This window comes from Bombus vosnesenskii, unplaced genomic scaffold (genome assembly GCF_011952255.1).
Source record: "Bombus vosnesenskii isolate JDL3184/JDL3185 unplaced genomic scaffold, Bvos_JDL3184-5_v1.1 scf7180000016261, whole genome shotgun sequence".
In the NCBI taxonomy this organism is placed as follows: domain Eukaryota; kingdom Metazoa; phylum Arthropoda; class Insecta; order Hymenoptera; family Apidae; genus Bombus; species Bombus vosnesenskii.
This window is the reverse complement of record NW_022884330.1, coordinates 327,350-339,514: the sequence shown is the minus strand read 5'-3', so window position 1 is coordinate 339,514 and position 12,165 is coordinate 327,350. Positions and strand designations below refer to the sequence as shown.

Genomic DNA, 12,165 nt, shown 5'->3' with positions numbered 1-12,165 from the left:
AGCACGAGCTCCAATGACTGTTTAGCACATTCGTACTGACACTGCTGACTCAAGGTCAATATATTAAATGTTAAAGTTGTACATCATGCTATGTGAGAATTAGTGAAACTGATAAACATAACCTAAAGTTTGGAAAACTTCAAGTGTTTCGTTTGCATCTGTTTTATTAATTAATTGACAGGCAAAGTTTTAAATTAGTGAATCATTATTACATCGATGATAAATAGTGGTGTTCTAGATTTAAATGGAGCTCCGAAAATTTTTTAATTTTAATTTTTGGAGATAACGAATTGATTATTTTTCATAAAGGTGATTTTATAGCTAATTTCAGTTTATATCTTAAATGAGCGTTTTAAAAAGCATCGACAATTAGTATAGTGAAGTATAAGGAAAGTAATTTCATGAGAAAGAGGTTATTATTAACCTTACTATTAACCTCTTTATTAACCTTATAAGGTAGCCACTGAACATTGTCGAGTAACGTAATTTATCATTTTATTTTCTTTATTTCTAGGTTCTGCGACCTTTCTCTTATAATGAAAAGTATGATTATTATAATATAAAACGACAAAAATATGTAATTGTTATTCAATATAGTATGTCGGTTGCTCCATTTTTGGTAAAAAAAAGTAATTTTTAAAATTTTATGTTTTAAAATATCATTCTTTTCAGCATAATAAGTAACATTTGATTTGGGCATTAAAGACAGGAAGCTAAAATTTATTAGAATTTGAATGAAAACTGATAGCTTTCATAAAAATTTATGTCAATCCGCTGTAACTTTATCTTTAAATTATATCATGAATTTCTAAATGAGGAATAATATAAATACCTAGAGATATTTATATCCAATTTAATTCGAAGCTAACCATTATTTCAGCAATAAAATAGAACAAGTAAATTTACTATTAGTCTTGTAATTCTTATGTATGATTTTAGTTTCTTATACATTTTTGAAGAATAATTTAACTTAAGGGATGTTTTTGTATGTACTGCATTTGTGTATTCATAGACTTTGGCAATTAATGTAAGTATTTTCTCTATACAAAATGATTTTGCACATATTTAATTTTTTGGCATTTACACGTGCAACATCGGTATTTGGTGGAAGCTGATTTACATCCAATTTTAAGTATTTCTTATCTCTCTGGTAGATGGATGTTAATAGATGTTATGCCTTATTTAAGTATTAGAATTTGTTGATAAGATTTCAAACATACGTAGATTAATCTGAATTAGTCGGGTAAATATTAATTATAAAGGATAAAATGAAATTTACAAATAATACAATAATAATAAAATAATATAACTTATATGTATTTCAAACTTAAATTGTGAATAAAAATATAAACAAGAAATGTTTATAATTTGTTGTGTATTGTATTCCGATGAAAGATGTGGAGTGATAAATTTGTTTAATTTTGTAAAGCATTAAAAAGCACAATATTGTAAATTTGCTAATCGTGAGTGGAGATATTATTTTTTGAAGAATATTGTAGAATTATGACGAAAAGAAAATTCAATCTTTCATCATTTTAAAATTATATTATAATTTTTTAATCCCAAGGGTGAAAGCTGTACTGAATCACAAGTTTTTGTTTTACCAAGATGGAGACGTTATGCATATATTTTAATGCTTAAGTCACTGCCTTACAATTTTCTTTCAACGAAAATAAATTCCGTAGAAATATTCCGAAAAATTATGAATAGAAATATTCAACAGGTGGATCTTACAGCACATAAAATTGTATTTACATGTGTACTCGTCAAAAAACAATTCATCAATTTACAACAAAACATAATAATCTCTTTGAAAGAATTCGCTACCTCTAGCAACATGTATGTCCATGCTTAGTAACTTTTACTTCAACAAAAAAGATTCGTTGCACATTCGCATAGCTTTTTTTTTTAAAGGTAAGCGCCTTTTACATTTATATATCCATATGCAATTGGTAAGGCAGTGATTTATCGTTATCGGACAAATCGATATGTATTAACGTTTACGTTGTCAAGATTCGAACAATCAAATTTAATACGTGACTTTTGTTGACAACGATTAATAAATGTAACTGATAGATTGATAAAATTGATAGAACGTTAAAATAATTTTCTATATTAATAGAGATAGCGATTTCCTTCGTAGTGTTACATACTCTCTTTCTTTCTTTCTATCACACTCACACTCTCTCCTTTCTCTCGCACAGAAACAACGCTTCTTTTCATTTATAAGCAAAAAGGTAAACATTATTCTTCTCTATCCGATCCTCTTAAATTAACGCTAAAAAACGTGTAACGATTGCACTGTTGACTTTACTAAAGTCATCGTATTTACGCAACAAAATGTTACAAGTATAAAAAATTTACGACAAGTACGGCTTCTCGAGTAAATTTATCGCTAACAACCACGCCAGCGTTTCTTCTTTTTCTCTCTTTTTTTTTTTTTTACAGCAATAACGCTGGTAAATCTCTGTCTTCGTTCCTCCGTTGTTCCTTCTTTCATGCGTTATTCTCGTGTTCACGTGGGACTATATTAAATTAATTGGTCACCGCGTTTCGAGATTCACCGTTTTGCCCCTTGAGCGTCGCATCAAAACATATTCTTCTCCTCTGTGTTTCAAATTTATTCCTTCCCTTTTTTGTGTTTCTCTTTCTTTTTCTTTTTTTTTTTTTTTTTAAGAAACTCCTATCCTCCGTTTTGCTTTCGCGAATATCTCCGAAAATGTCAACATACATAATAATTTATTTCTATTATATTACAATAAGTCGTTCTACATAGTCAAGAATAGAGAGCAGCGATTTTTTACAGTTCAATTGGCACATTGTATGCGCGCGTATGATCGCTTGGGTGATGGGAAAAGACGCGGGGATAAAAAATGAAAACTAGCTTAGGGGAAGACAGAAACGATGAGCTTGTGGCGAAAGTGAAGAATAGATAAAGCGAAAATAGGAGATAACCGAAAGGGAAAGATGAACAAATGTATGGAAGGAGAGAGGGGAAACGAGAGGGAAATCGGTGTACAGAGATGCCGAGGTGAATATGATATCACTGATATGCATGTGGGGACTTTGGGCTCAGAATTTTCAGTTACTTAAGTACACGTCTCTCGCGTGCCGGCGCACGCCACTAGGATGTCGAACTGTACCAACCGTTCGTCGTCGACTTGTTCGTCGGATGGTAAATGTGGAAACCAGCTCCGGCAGCCGGGTGATGATAAAATTGCGCTTGCTCGCTTAAACCGGCCGAGGCATACGCTGCAGCAGCGTCCAACGCGCTCGGATGAACAGCAGCCGAATACACTTGTGGTTTTAAAGGCAATGGTTGCGCTGGCTCGTATTGGTGTCGTAACACGGGATCGCTATAAGCCGACGAGCCTTCGTAGCTGCTTATCACGTTTACCGGATGCAGCTGTTGCTGTTGTTGTTGTTGTTGCTTGTCTCTCGGTGAAACGGATGACGGCGGAGTCATCGCCGAGTGATAATCGACCGTGTAACCGCTGGCGGTAGAATACGAGGAAACCAGGCTGGTAAACGCATCGGCGCAACTTGTTCCGGTGGAATTTTTCTGATTGTGTGTTGCCAACACAAATTGATGTTCGCCGTAGGTGCTGGATCCTTCGGAGCCAGGTGGAGTGGGTAGAGGACCACTGGGTGTCGTGTCCCCGGCGTAATAGGTTCCACCGGAAGAAGAGGTTCTTGTAGTACTACTGGACGTGATTCCGTGAACGTTAGCTCGTATCACGCTCTCTCTGTTGGCGTATAATTGTCGTAGAAGAGCGGACGCTGGCAATGGCGCGGTAGTCGATTGTTGCGGACTTAGGTGTCCCAGATGATGATGAGCTCCGATCCATTGTATCGTACTCCTTTGCTGTTGCTGCTTGAGCAACGCGTCCGTGCTGAAATCCGTAGGCTGATGCAGCGTCGGTGAATGAGATTTATTGAGATTCTGAACTGGCAGATGCTTGGACATCGCCTGCTCTAGATCTTTCACGGAGGTGCCGGTACTGTCGGCGTTGCTCGTTCTATCTTCCACGCGTCTCGATTTAGGACTGGCCGAGCACAGTACTTGCTCACCTCCTGAAATGGAATGGTTTGATGGAGCTGGACTTAGAGCGTGGCTTCTCTCGTTATTCGTGACTTTCACCGTTGAGTCGTCCTCCTCGTCCTCCTCCTCGATCGAGCTGCTATCGTCCTCGTGCAGCTTTCGCTTGTGTCCACGTAATTTCACTACGAGCGTGTTAATGTTTCCTACCGCTGTCTGCGGCTCTTGCTGTAACTGAGCTATGTTGTCGTGATGCCGGCTGCCTCGTTTCTCGCTCTCCGACCCGCGAGTATCTTCGCGATCTTCAGGCGGCGACCTGTGAGGATGTTCTTGATGCTGGTTCGGTGGTCCACCGTGATTTCTTCCTTCTGAAACGCGTTACGATGCTATCTTAGCGATTAGAAAGTTTCGGACTATCGACGAAGATCAAGTAGCTATATTCGGTCATTTTTTTGGGAAGAATAGCGGAAAGAAAGAAGTCGCAATTTATACCTCCTCTATCGATTTATACCTCCTCTATCGGCATCCGGTGATCCATTTTCTGGATCGTTTCCAGCTGCGTCCTCGCGTTTAACACCCATCACGCCTTCTTCCAGTTGACAACAGTCCATGATTAAATTTTCGAACTCTCGACCGCTGAAACAATTTGTTCGATCCGAGAAATTTCAACGTAATGTTATGCTTGATCTCAGACGAATATCTTACACCATGAAATTTACCTTATAACATAATTGACACAGATGATATTTTGCTCTTCCGCGTTTTTTGAATTGCACACTACCGTGGCGCACGTCTGTAACCATGTGTATCCTCCGCTTTTATTCATTAATCTATAATAATGTGTTAGCACTTGCCCCTTGTGAATCACTGAAACAAACGAGATCATTCTGATGTAACTAACCGGCTAAAATAACGAGCAAAGAGTCAAGTGAAGTAGCTGATTCAATTTGTATTCCATAATGATTCGACAAAGCACGGATTAAGTGGATAAACGAGGTAAACGAAGATCTATGGAAATACTTACAGTCGATGTGAGATTTTCGAAGACGATTCGCATCTTCCCCATGGCACAACGTATAAAGATTCTTCCCCGTTAATTCGTCGGCTGTATAATCTAATAATTCGGACACCCTATAGATCAACATAAAAACGGGACATTACGTTGTTCGTAATCACAGAAGCTAATTATCTAATTATAGCTAATTAGCTAATTATTATAATAAAATGAGATAAACTTATCGAGAATTAATTACAACGAGATACGTGGAAAATAGAGAAAGACAGAGGAATGGAATTTTCTAGAAAATTTCCTATAACGCTCACCTTGGTTCACAATGCGCTATCCGAAAGTCGAAACTGATCCGCGTGACGAACATGTCGGCTTCCAGGCGAATTTCGTGCACACTTGGCGGAGGAAGTGCGATCGCCAGGCCAACCATGCCTATCAATGGTGGTGCAGACTTTCTTGAATGGCCAAACGTATACTGCGGTCTCAAACGGCACAGTAATAACACGACCTGAATTCGTAATTGCTTATTAACATCCATGGTTTCGTTAACTAAACGCAATTGATTCGCGATTCGTTAAATCGATTAAATCAGGAATTCACAGAATCCGATCGATGGTAAATTACGATAGATCGACGATAGATAAGTAAATCATGATTGCTATCAATTAGAATATTTTATTTCGTCATGTTTAGTGGAAAGTTACGGTTCGATGAATCCTTGGAACACAGAATGAAAATGTTTAAGCACAGGAACGAAAGAAGATGAGAGGGTGATCTTTGAAAATATAGGATTTCTGAGGAAACAGTGTACTCACCCTATAACCAGACGACTTAAAATGGCACCCCCTTTTCGTCAAAGTGGATTTCATCCTCACGCAGAACGCACGATCGTATCCCTTGTAAAGGTTATTTGCCGATAACGACATCACCGACGACACTATAATTAGATTAAAGACAACGCATGAATATTCGTTACTTACATGTGCGTGTACAGAAGAATACCGATTTTCTTCTTCGAATTATACTTCAAACCATCAATATTCAATTGGAAACTTCAAAAATTCAGAAGGAAACAAGATCTTGGTTCATAAATTACGACAAAGTCCCACAAACAATGAATAAAAAATGAGACATTTTTCGACATGGATAAAAAGCGAAACAAAATTCGGATCAAACGAACGAATATTTCTTAGATAGAACGATAAAACTACGTTCAAGCAAAGAGAAAAAGTTAGTCGCTGCTTCGTCGAGATTTATCAACGACGCATCTATTCACGATCCTTTAGCGGCTACTGAAAGTTTATCAACTTCGTAATCTCGACGCGAATGATGTCATCGCGGCTCGTTCAGTCGACGAGAGACGCGTCGTTCAAAAAAAAAAAAAAAAAAAAAAAAAAATACACGTCACGGCAAAAACTTACCGTCGGGATTCGCGGTGGAAGATGAACCGTGTTCTTCGGACGCCGCGCTACTCGGCGACGCTAAACCGGAGCTCGACGAGTGTGGACCGGAAGAGGTGCTCGATGTCAGTCCCAGGCCTAATTGTTCCGCGACTTCCGCGTGGTCTTGCTGATGAACGTAATCGAAAACGCTTGATCCCGTCATCTCTACCTAAAATTCATAAAAATGTCGTCCTCTCTCGTGTCTTTCGATATTTTCTCAATTTTGGAATTTTGAAATTTTATCGTAAGTCCTAATAAGTAAATTAGTTCAATAAGAACTTTCGATCAGAGACAAGCTATTATGTTGACTTTTCCTTCAAGAATTCGAAGTATGAGACAAATGCGAGTCTAGTGGAAGAACACGTGTTTAAACATCGTAATTTCCTTGACAAGTCGCAGAAAGGTGACTTAATTAGAGGAAAAACTGCAGTCGAGGACAGCTTTCTCGAGGTGGTTTCATTACAGGGAAACTCTGCGGGCCTTAATACGATAGTTTCCACGAAAAACTGCTTCGACGTGACCGACGGCTTCCTCTCGTTCGATGGCAATGGTTATCTGTATTTGCGTAAAAGAATTTACGAAAACCCGTGTTTCGGAGGGCGAAATATTTTTTAAAGGATCCCTTCCACCAACAAATGCGAGTAATTCCATTGTTCGTCAAAGTGGTATTTTTCAAGCGAATCCTAAAACGTAGTAAAAACACGGGACACGTTTGAAACCGAAATTTTATTATTAAAACTTTGCGGAACGGCGTGAGGGTGGAATATCGATAAATACCGACAACAACGGAAAGCAAAACAATTTGTATTTTTCGCTGGAATAACACGCCCGTTATTTAATTACAAGTATCTCTACCAATAAAAGGACTTCGTTCGATAGATATCCGAAGGAAAAACGATTCGGTATCGTCTATCTATGGATAAAGTCGGTGTTTTAATTATTCAATGGTTAATAAATCCTCTGAATATTCTCAGCTACGTAATTATTATCATTTTTAATATACCTCCTTCTTGATCTGGCGCAATTACTTAAACACTCAGGCAACCCTAACACGTCGATTTACCCTTCGATCCGAAGATTCCGGGAACTTGCTCAAAGACAAAGCACGTAAGAGTATGTAAATCCCGCGAAGTAGATTACTAGCTCAGAGGGGTACGGTTTCCCATCGGGGGAGGCTTCGACGATCGACGGAGGAAGAGACCGAGAAAGAGAGAGAGAGAGAGAGAGAGAGAGAGAGAGCGGGAGGCAGTCAATTTCATCGGGCACGGAAACTTTAATTTCAATCGAACTTGCCGACAGAATAATAATAATACTAAAACCAGTACCCTCGTAACCCACCAAACAGCGAAGGGAGAACCATTAAAAATCAACCACGCCAACGAGACTTGGAAATCGTTAACGTACCGGAACGCCATGGAACTATATCGCGTTCCTCGCTAGAGGGTGCAGACTCCGAATGGAGGAAAGAAGTAGGAGCCTTGAGGAACGATACGATTGCAATACGGGGCGAGCGAAAGAACAGCTTCCACTCGACTCGATTTCCATGTCTGCGCTGGAACATCTACCTACGGCCACGCATTCCGTTGGCCGGTTCACTCTCGCAAAGAAGAAATACCTCCGGAACACAGGGGCTGCCGGCGGCCATGTTTGTGGCAACGTCGGCGCCGGTTTCCCGAATCCCCGAAACACCCTATTGATTGCTCCACGAGTCTCGCAGAACCGAGCTGGTACACCGGTCACCTCCCGTTCACCTCCTGTTCCTCCCGCTATAGCGCTCTATCCGTCTCTGTTCCTCCGTTTCTCCGTTCCACGCTCCCTTCCCAGTCTAGCTGTTCCTCTCTGTCTGTCTGTCCGTCTGTCTCTCTCTGTCTCTCTCTCTCTTTTCTCCATCTACCTTCACGGGCGGCATTAGGAATGGCGAACACGCCGCCGTGCAGAGGCTACGTGAGCCGCATGCGACCACCCCCGCCCCCAACCACCACCCATCCTTCCCTCGTCTATGTCATGCTTGGTGCCAGCCAGTATGGCCGCCAACTCGTACAACCTTCTCCTCTTTTCCTCCCTTGACCTCTCTCTCTCTCTTCTTCCCTCTCTTTCGTCCTTATCCACCTCCTCTTTTTCCCGAGCCATGCTACCTCGCGTCGTTGCTTCTTTTCCCTCTTCTCCTCGTCTCTTCCCTTCTTTTTCATCGTTCGCCGTGGCCACCTCCGCCACCGCCTTCGTCTCTTACCCTTCGTTCCTCTTCATCGAGCTTCTCCTTTTTCCACGGGCCGTGTTCCCTCGGTGTGCTGCTATCTTTGCCCTTCCGGCTCGCGCATACGTGCCAGCCTCACGTGCATGCCTGTGTCTTATATGTCTTCCGCTTCATTTCACCCACCCCGCCGCCACCACCTATCTCTTCTACGCCCTGGCTTCGTTCGTTCGTTCGTTCGTCTTTTACTTCCTCCCCCCTTCGTGCTCAAACCCTCTCTTTCTCTCTCTCTCTTTCTCTCTTTCTTTCTCTGTTTAGCTTCATCCCTATACTATACTCGTTTAGTCTAGGTTCCATCAACATCCCCGCGAACAAGTCACGCTTACAACGACGATTCGTAAGGGAATGGACAAGCTAGCTACACACTCACCTGTGAGAGTCCAAGGTAAATCGAGACGGTCTCGGATATGTACAGGAACCGTCCATCAGCGGCGACCGCCATCGCGAACCCGTCCAACGACTGAAACGGAAAATATGAGTGCAATCGCTCTTCAGCCTCTTTCTATCTCCTTTTTCTTTCGTTTGCCCTTTCACTTATTTTCTTTTTTCTACCGGTACCAACGTGGCATCCCGGTTATCTCGCGATCACTCCCAGCCCCCTTCTGTCAGCTCCTGGGATACCGGCGTCCGAATCTTCGTCGCAATTTTCGCTTACGATTATTTCGTTAGTATCTCTTTTCCATTTTAATTTTGTCACATTACTCGTTACTCCAGACCGCGGATTTTTACGCGATCATAAGAATTTCCAGGGTGCAGAAATACACATAACGATTCACATAACGTACCAAGATACGTGAAATATTCAGAGGCAAGAAAAAATATTTATATACAAGCGAAACAAATCTTCGATTCGATGAAAATCTATGAAAATACGAACTCGTATGAAAATCCGCAGTTGATTAAGTCGAGTAAATAATTTACGGTAACTTTATTATTCACAGGATATTGAAAGGGGTTGGAAGTAATTTTCCGAGCTTCGTTTTCACTATTTTTTCTATACTGAAACGGTGAACAAATTTCTTTCGAACAAACGATTTCTTCAAAGTCGTTTCGAAACCGATTGCTTTGCATCGATGTAAGATTTGTTATTATTAGAGGTATTTTTTAACTTCGATGCGTGCTTCGAATGCAAGGAAAAATGCAGAATTACGCTTACTTGAAGTATGTGGGTACCCTGATGTACATCGAAGTGCTCCATCGTAGCGGATGCTGATGACCTCACACGATTCGCACCTGGAATCAGAAACATTCGCGGCGTGTACGTGGATTCTGCGTTATTGAACGCGATGATGAATGTCCGAGTTTCCATTTGAATCGGCACGGTTCAAAGCAATTTAGCATTCCTCTGTTTTTCCTACAGTCAAGTTTAGACGCTTCCGTAAAGAATATGACGGATCCATAGTGATCGTGTAACGATATGTATGTTAAAGATAAATTTGTATTCGACAGCTAGCATCAAATTGCATATTGCCGTGCATATAGCCAACGATGAATAATAATGAACAAACGGAACTCGATAAATCAACATTCCGCGGTGGTTTCTCTCGATCATCAATTTCTGACATAAATCTCGTTTAAAAAAGAAGATCACCGTTTATAATAAACAATTGTCTCACTCGGAACATTCTACGAAGATTCTATTATTCTAGAGCTTCTTTAACGACTCTAGAATATCACGAATCCCGCCAATACAATTAACTTCCACGATCTTTTCTACAGTTTTTTATAGTTCAGTTTGACAAACTCTCCGTCGCTGATTATTTTCCTTCGTGTGAATTAGAGATTTGTTCCTTTCGGGATTAAGAAATTCTCCGAGCAAACGAAAAGCTCAACCCTAGAACTAACAGCAACTAAACCTATTAAATTTCCAGTATAATAAATTACGAGTTATTTGTTTTCACCATTCCGGTATTTCTACCGTTAAACACGGCGGAGCATGGAAATTTCCATATTATGTTAATCTCGTGCCCAAAGCACTGTGATTCTAACCACCCAAAATCTCTTTCAACATCCCCAACGTAGAGTCCCAGTGGACGGGTCAGCAAAGAGTTAATAAAGACGTTTGCTCGATCGAATTGATTGACGTCCACCGAACCTACGCTACCTCCACTTTATTCCGACCATTGTGACTCACTGCCGAGTTCAACCCCCGAAGATAGCATCCTAACCACGCGGTGACCCCTTTGCGTCTTCTTCTCTCCCCTCGTTTAACAAACAAGACGTTCCTGCTTCTTGCCCGTAATAATAAACTCCACCCACGCTCTCGGGGACGTCGTAATGAAAGACTTAGAAGACTCGATCAAACTCGACGCGAACCGCTTAATCTGTTAAGCTCCACGGAGCAGGAACGAGTCGAAGTGGCTGGCTAACTGGTCGAATTGATCAGCGTCTGGCTTTCGCTATCCGGTCGACAAGTTCGTTCTGATATTTCGGACCCGGATCGCCGAATAATCCAACCGGACTTTCGCCCATCCGACCAACGCGTTTCCTACAGCCACGACAACCGTTCGTTTCGTTTCGTTTCGACGACGATTCGTGAATACCGATTAAACTTTTACCGATCGAGGTCTCTTTCGCGCAGGATCGTTCATTGTACGTTCGTTTACACGGAATAGTGGAGCTGGTAATTCTTTGAGAGGTTCGATCGCTTGATGAGAAGCGAATGGATCGTTGCAGCGAAACGTTGTTGTGCGATCGATAGTTGGTTCGTCGATGAAAGAAATAGGGCGGATTTTTATCGTAGCTTTAAGTAAATATAGAGTGTAATTAAACAAAGAATTTTAATTCTTGACCGATTGATGCTTTTGGAGTTTTGTTATTTCAATTTGAATTATATGTTATATATTGTGTTGTAACAATACACGTAAAAATTACTTTTCGAATTAAACTGTATGTAGAATATGTGAAATACAAAGTAAAATTACGTAATGTAATCTTCAAACAGGTTGCAATTATTTATGATTCGTCGAGACGAAGCGAAAGAATATTTTCCAATTGTGAAGTTACCTATTAAAGTAGATTATTATTTTGGTTAAAAGGAGCTGTATAAAATATAGAAGCTGTAAATAATAATCGTACCATAAATACGACTTTAGATGGAGAAAACTTAATTTAGACCTGTAGTGGAAGCTACCTGGCCGTCATAATATTTTGACAAGTATCTAAGGGAACGTTTTGCCCGTCTGTCCGGTGGCTCGCAGATATTTCCTTGGGGATGATGGAAAAATATCCGTGCTGCCGGCGTGATCAATTTAGCAAAGATCGAGCTTGGTAATAGGTTATTTTTTCGCGACGAGTGTTGAAGGAATAATGTGCAGATCGACGTTTGTTATTACAGAAATTCTGTTCCTTCGGTACAAGGTCTGACGAAGTGGAGGATAAGAGAATTTCCATGTAATACGGTTTATGAGAACAAAAAAACACG

General features: G+C 40.5%; 1 protein-coding gene and 1 long non-coding RNA gene across 12 annotated transcripts in view; one reads left to right on the top strand and one right to left on the bottom strand.

Annotated features, from left to right (window-relative positions):
• Nucleotides 1-90: 90 nt before the first annotated feature.
• On the top strand, nucleotides 91-1,634 carry LOC117241682. The gene is made up of 2 exons (XR_004495098.1): nucleotides 91-309; nucleotides 515-1,634. It is a non-coding gene; the product is annotated as an uncharacterized LOC117241682 (long non-coding RNA).
• Nucleotides 1,635-1,910: 276 nt separating this feature from the next.
• LOC117241677 (protein trachealess) overlaps nucleotides 1,911-12,165 on the bottom strand; it is a 138,337-nt gene continuing 128,082 nt past the window's right edge. For all 11 annotated transcript variants that reach the window (XM_033507662.1, XM_033507661.1, XM_033507663.1 and 8 more), the window contains 9 exons: nucleotides 9,898-9,974; nucleotides 9,112-9,201; nucleotides 6,470-6,659; nucleotides 5,864-5,985; nucleotides 5,363-5,556; nucleotides 5,064-5,170; nucleotides 4,759-4,906; nucleotides 4,551-4,675; nucleotides 1,911-4,407 (listed from right to left, as the gene is read on the bottom strand). In XM_033507662.1, the coding sequence (XP_033363553.1) occupies nucleotides 3,125-4,407; nucleotides 4,551-4,675; nucleotides 4,759-4,906; nucleotides 5,064-5,170; nucleotides 5,363-5,556; nucleotides 5,864-5,985; nucleotides 6,470-6,659; nucleotides 9,112-9,201; nucleotides 9,898-9,974 (2,336 nt within the window). In that variant the 3' untranslated portion in view covers nucleotides 1,911-3,124. The remainder of the gene's footprint in view (nucleotides 4,408-4,550; nucleotides 4,676-4,758; nucleotides 4,907-5,063; nucleotides 5,171-5,362; nucleotides 5,557-5,863; nucleotides 5,986-6,469; nucleotides 6,660-9,111; nucleotides 9,202-9,897; nucleotides 9,975-12,165) is intronic.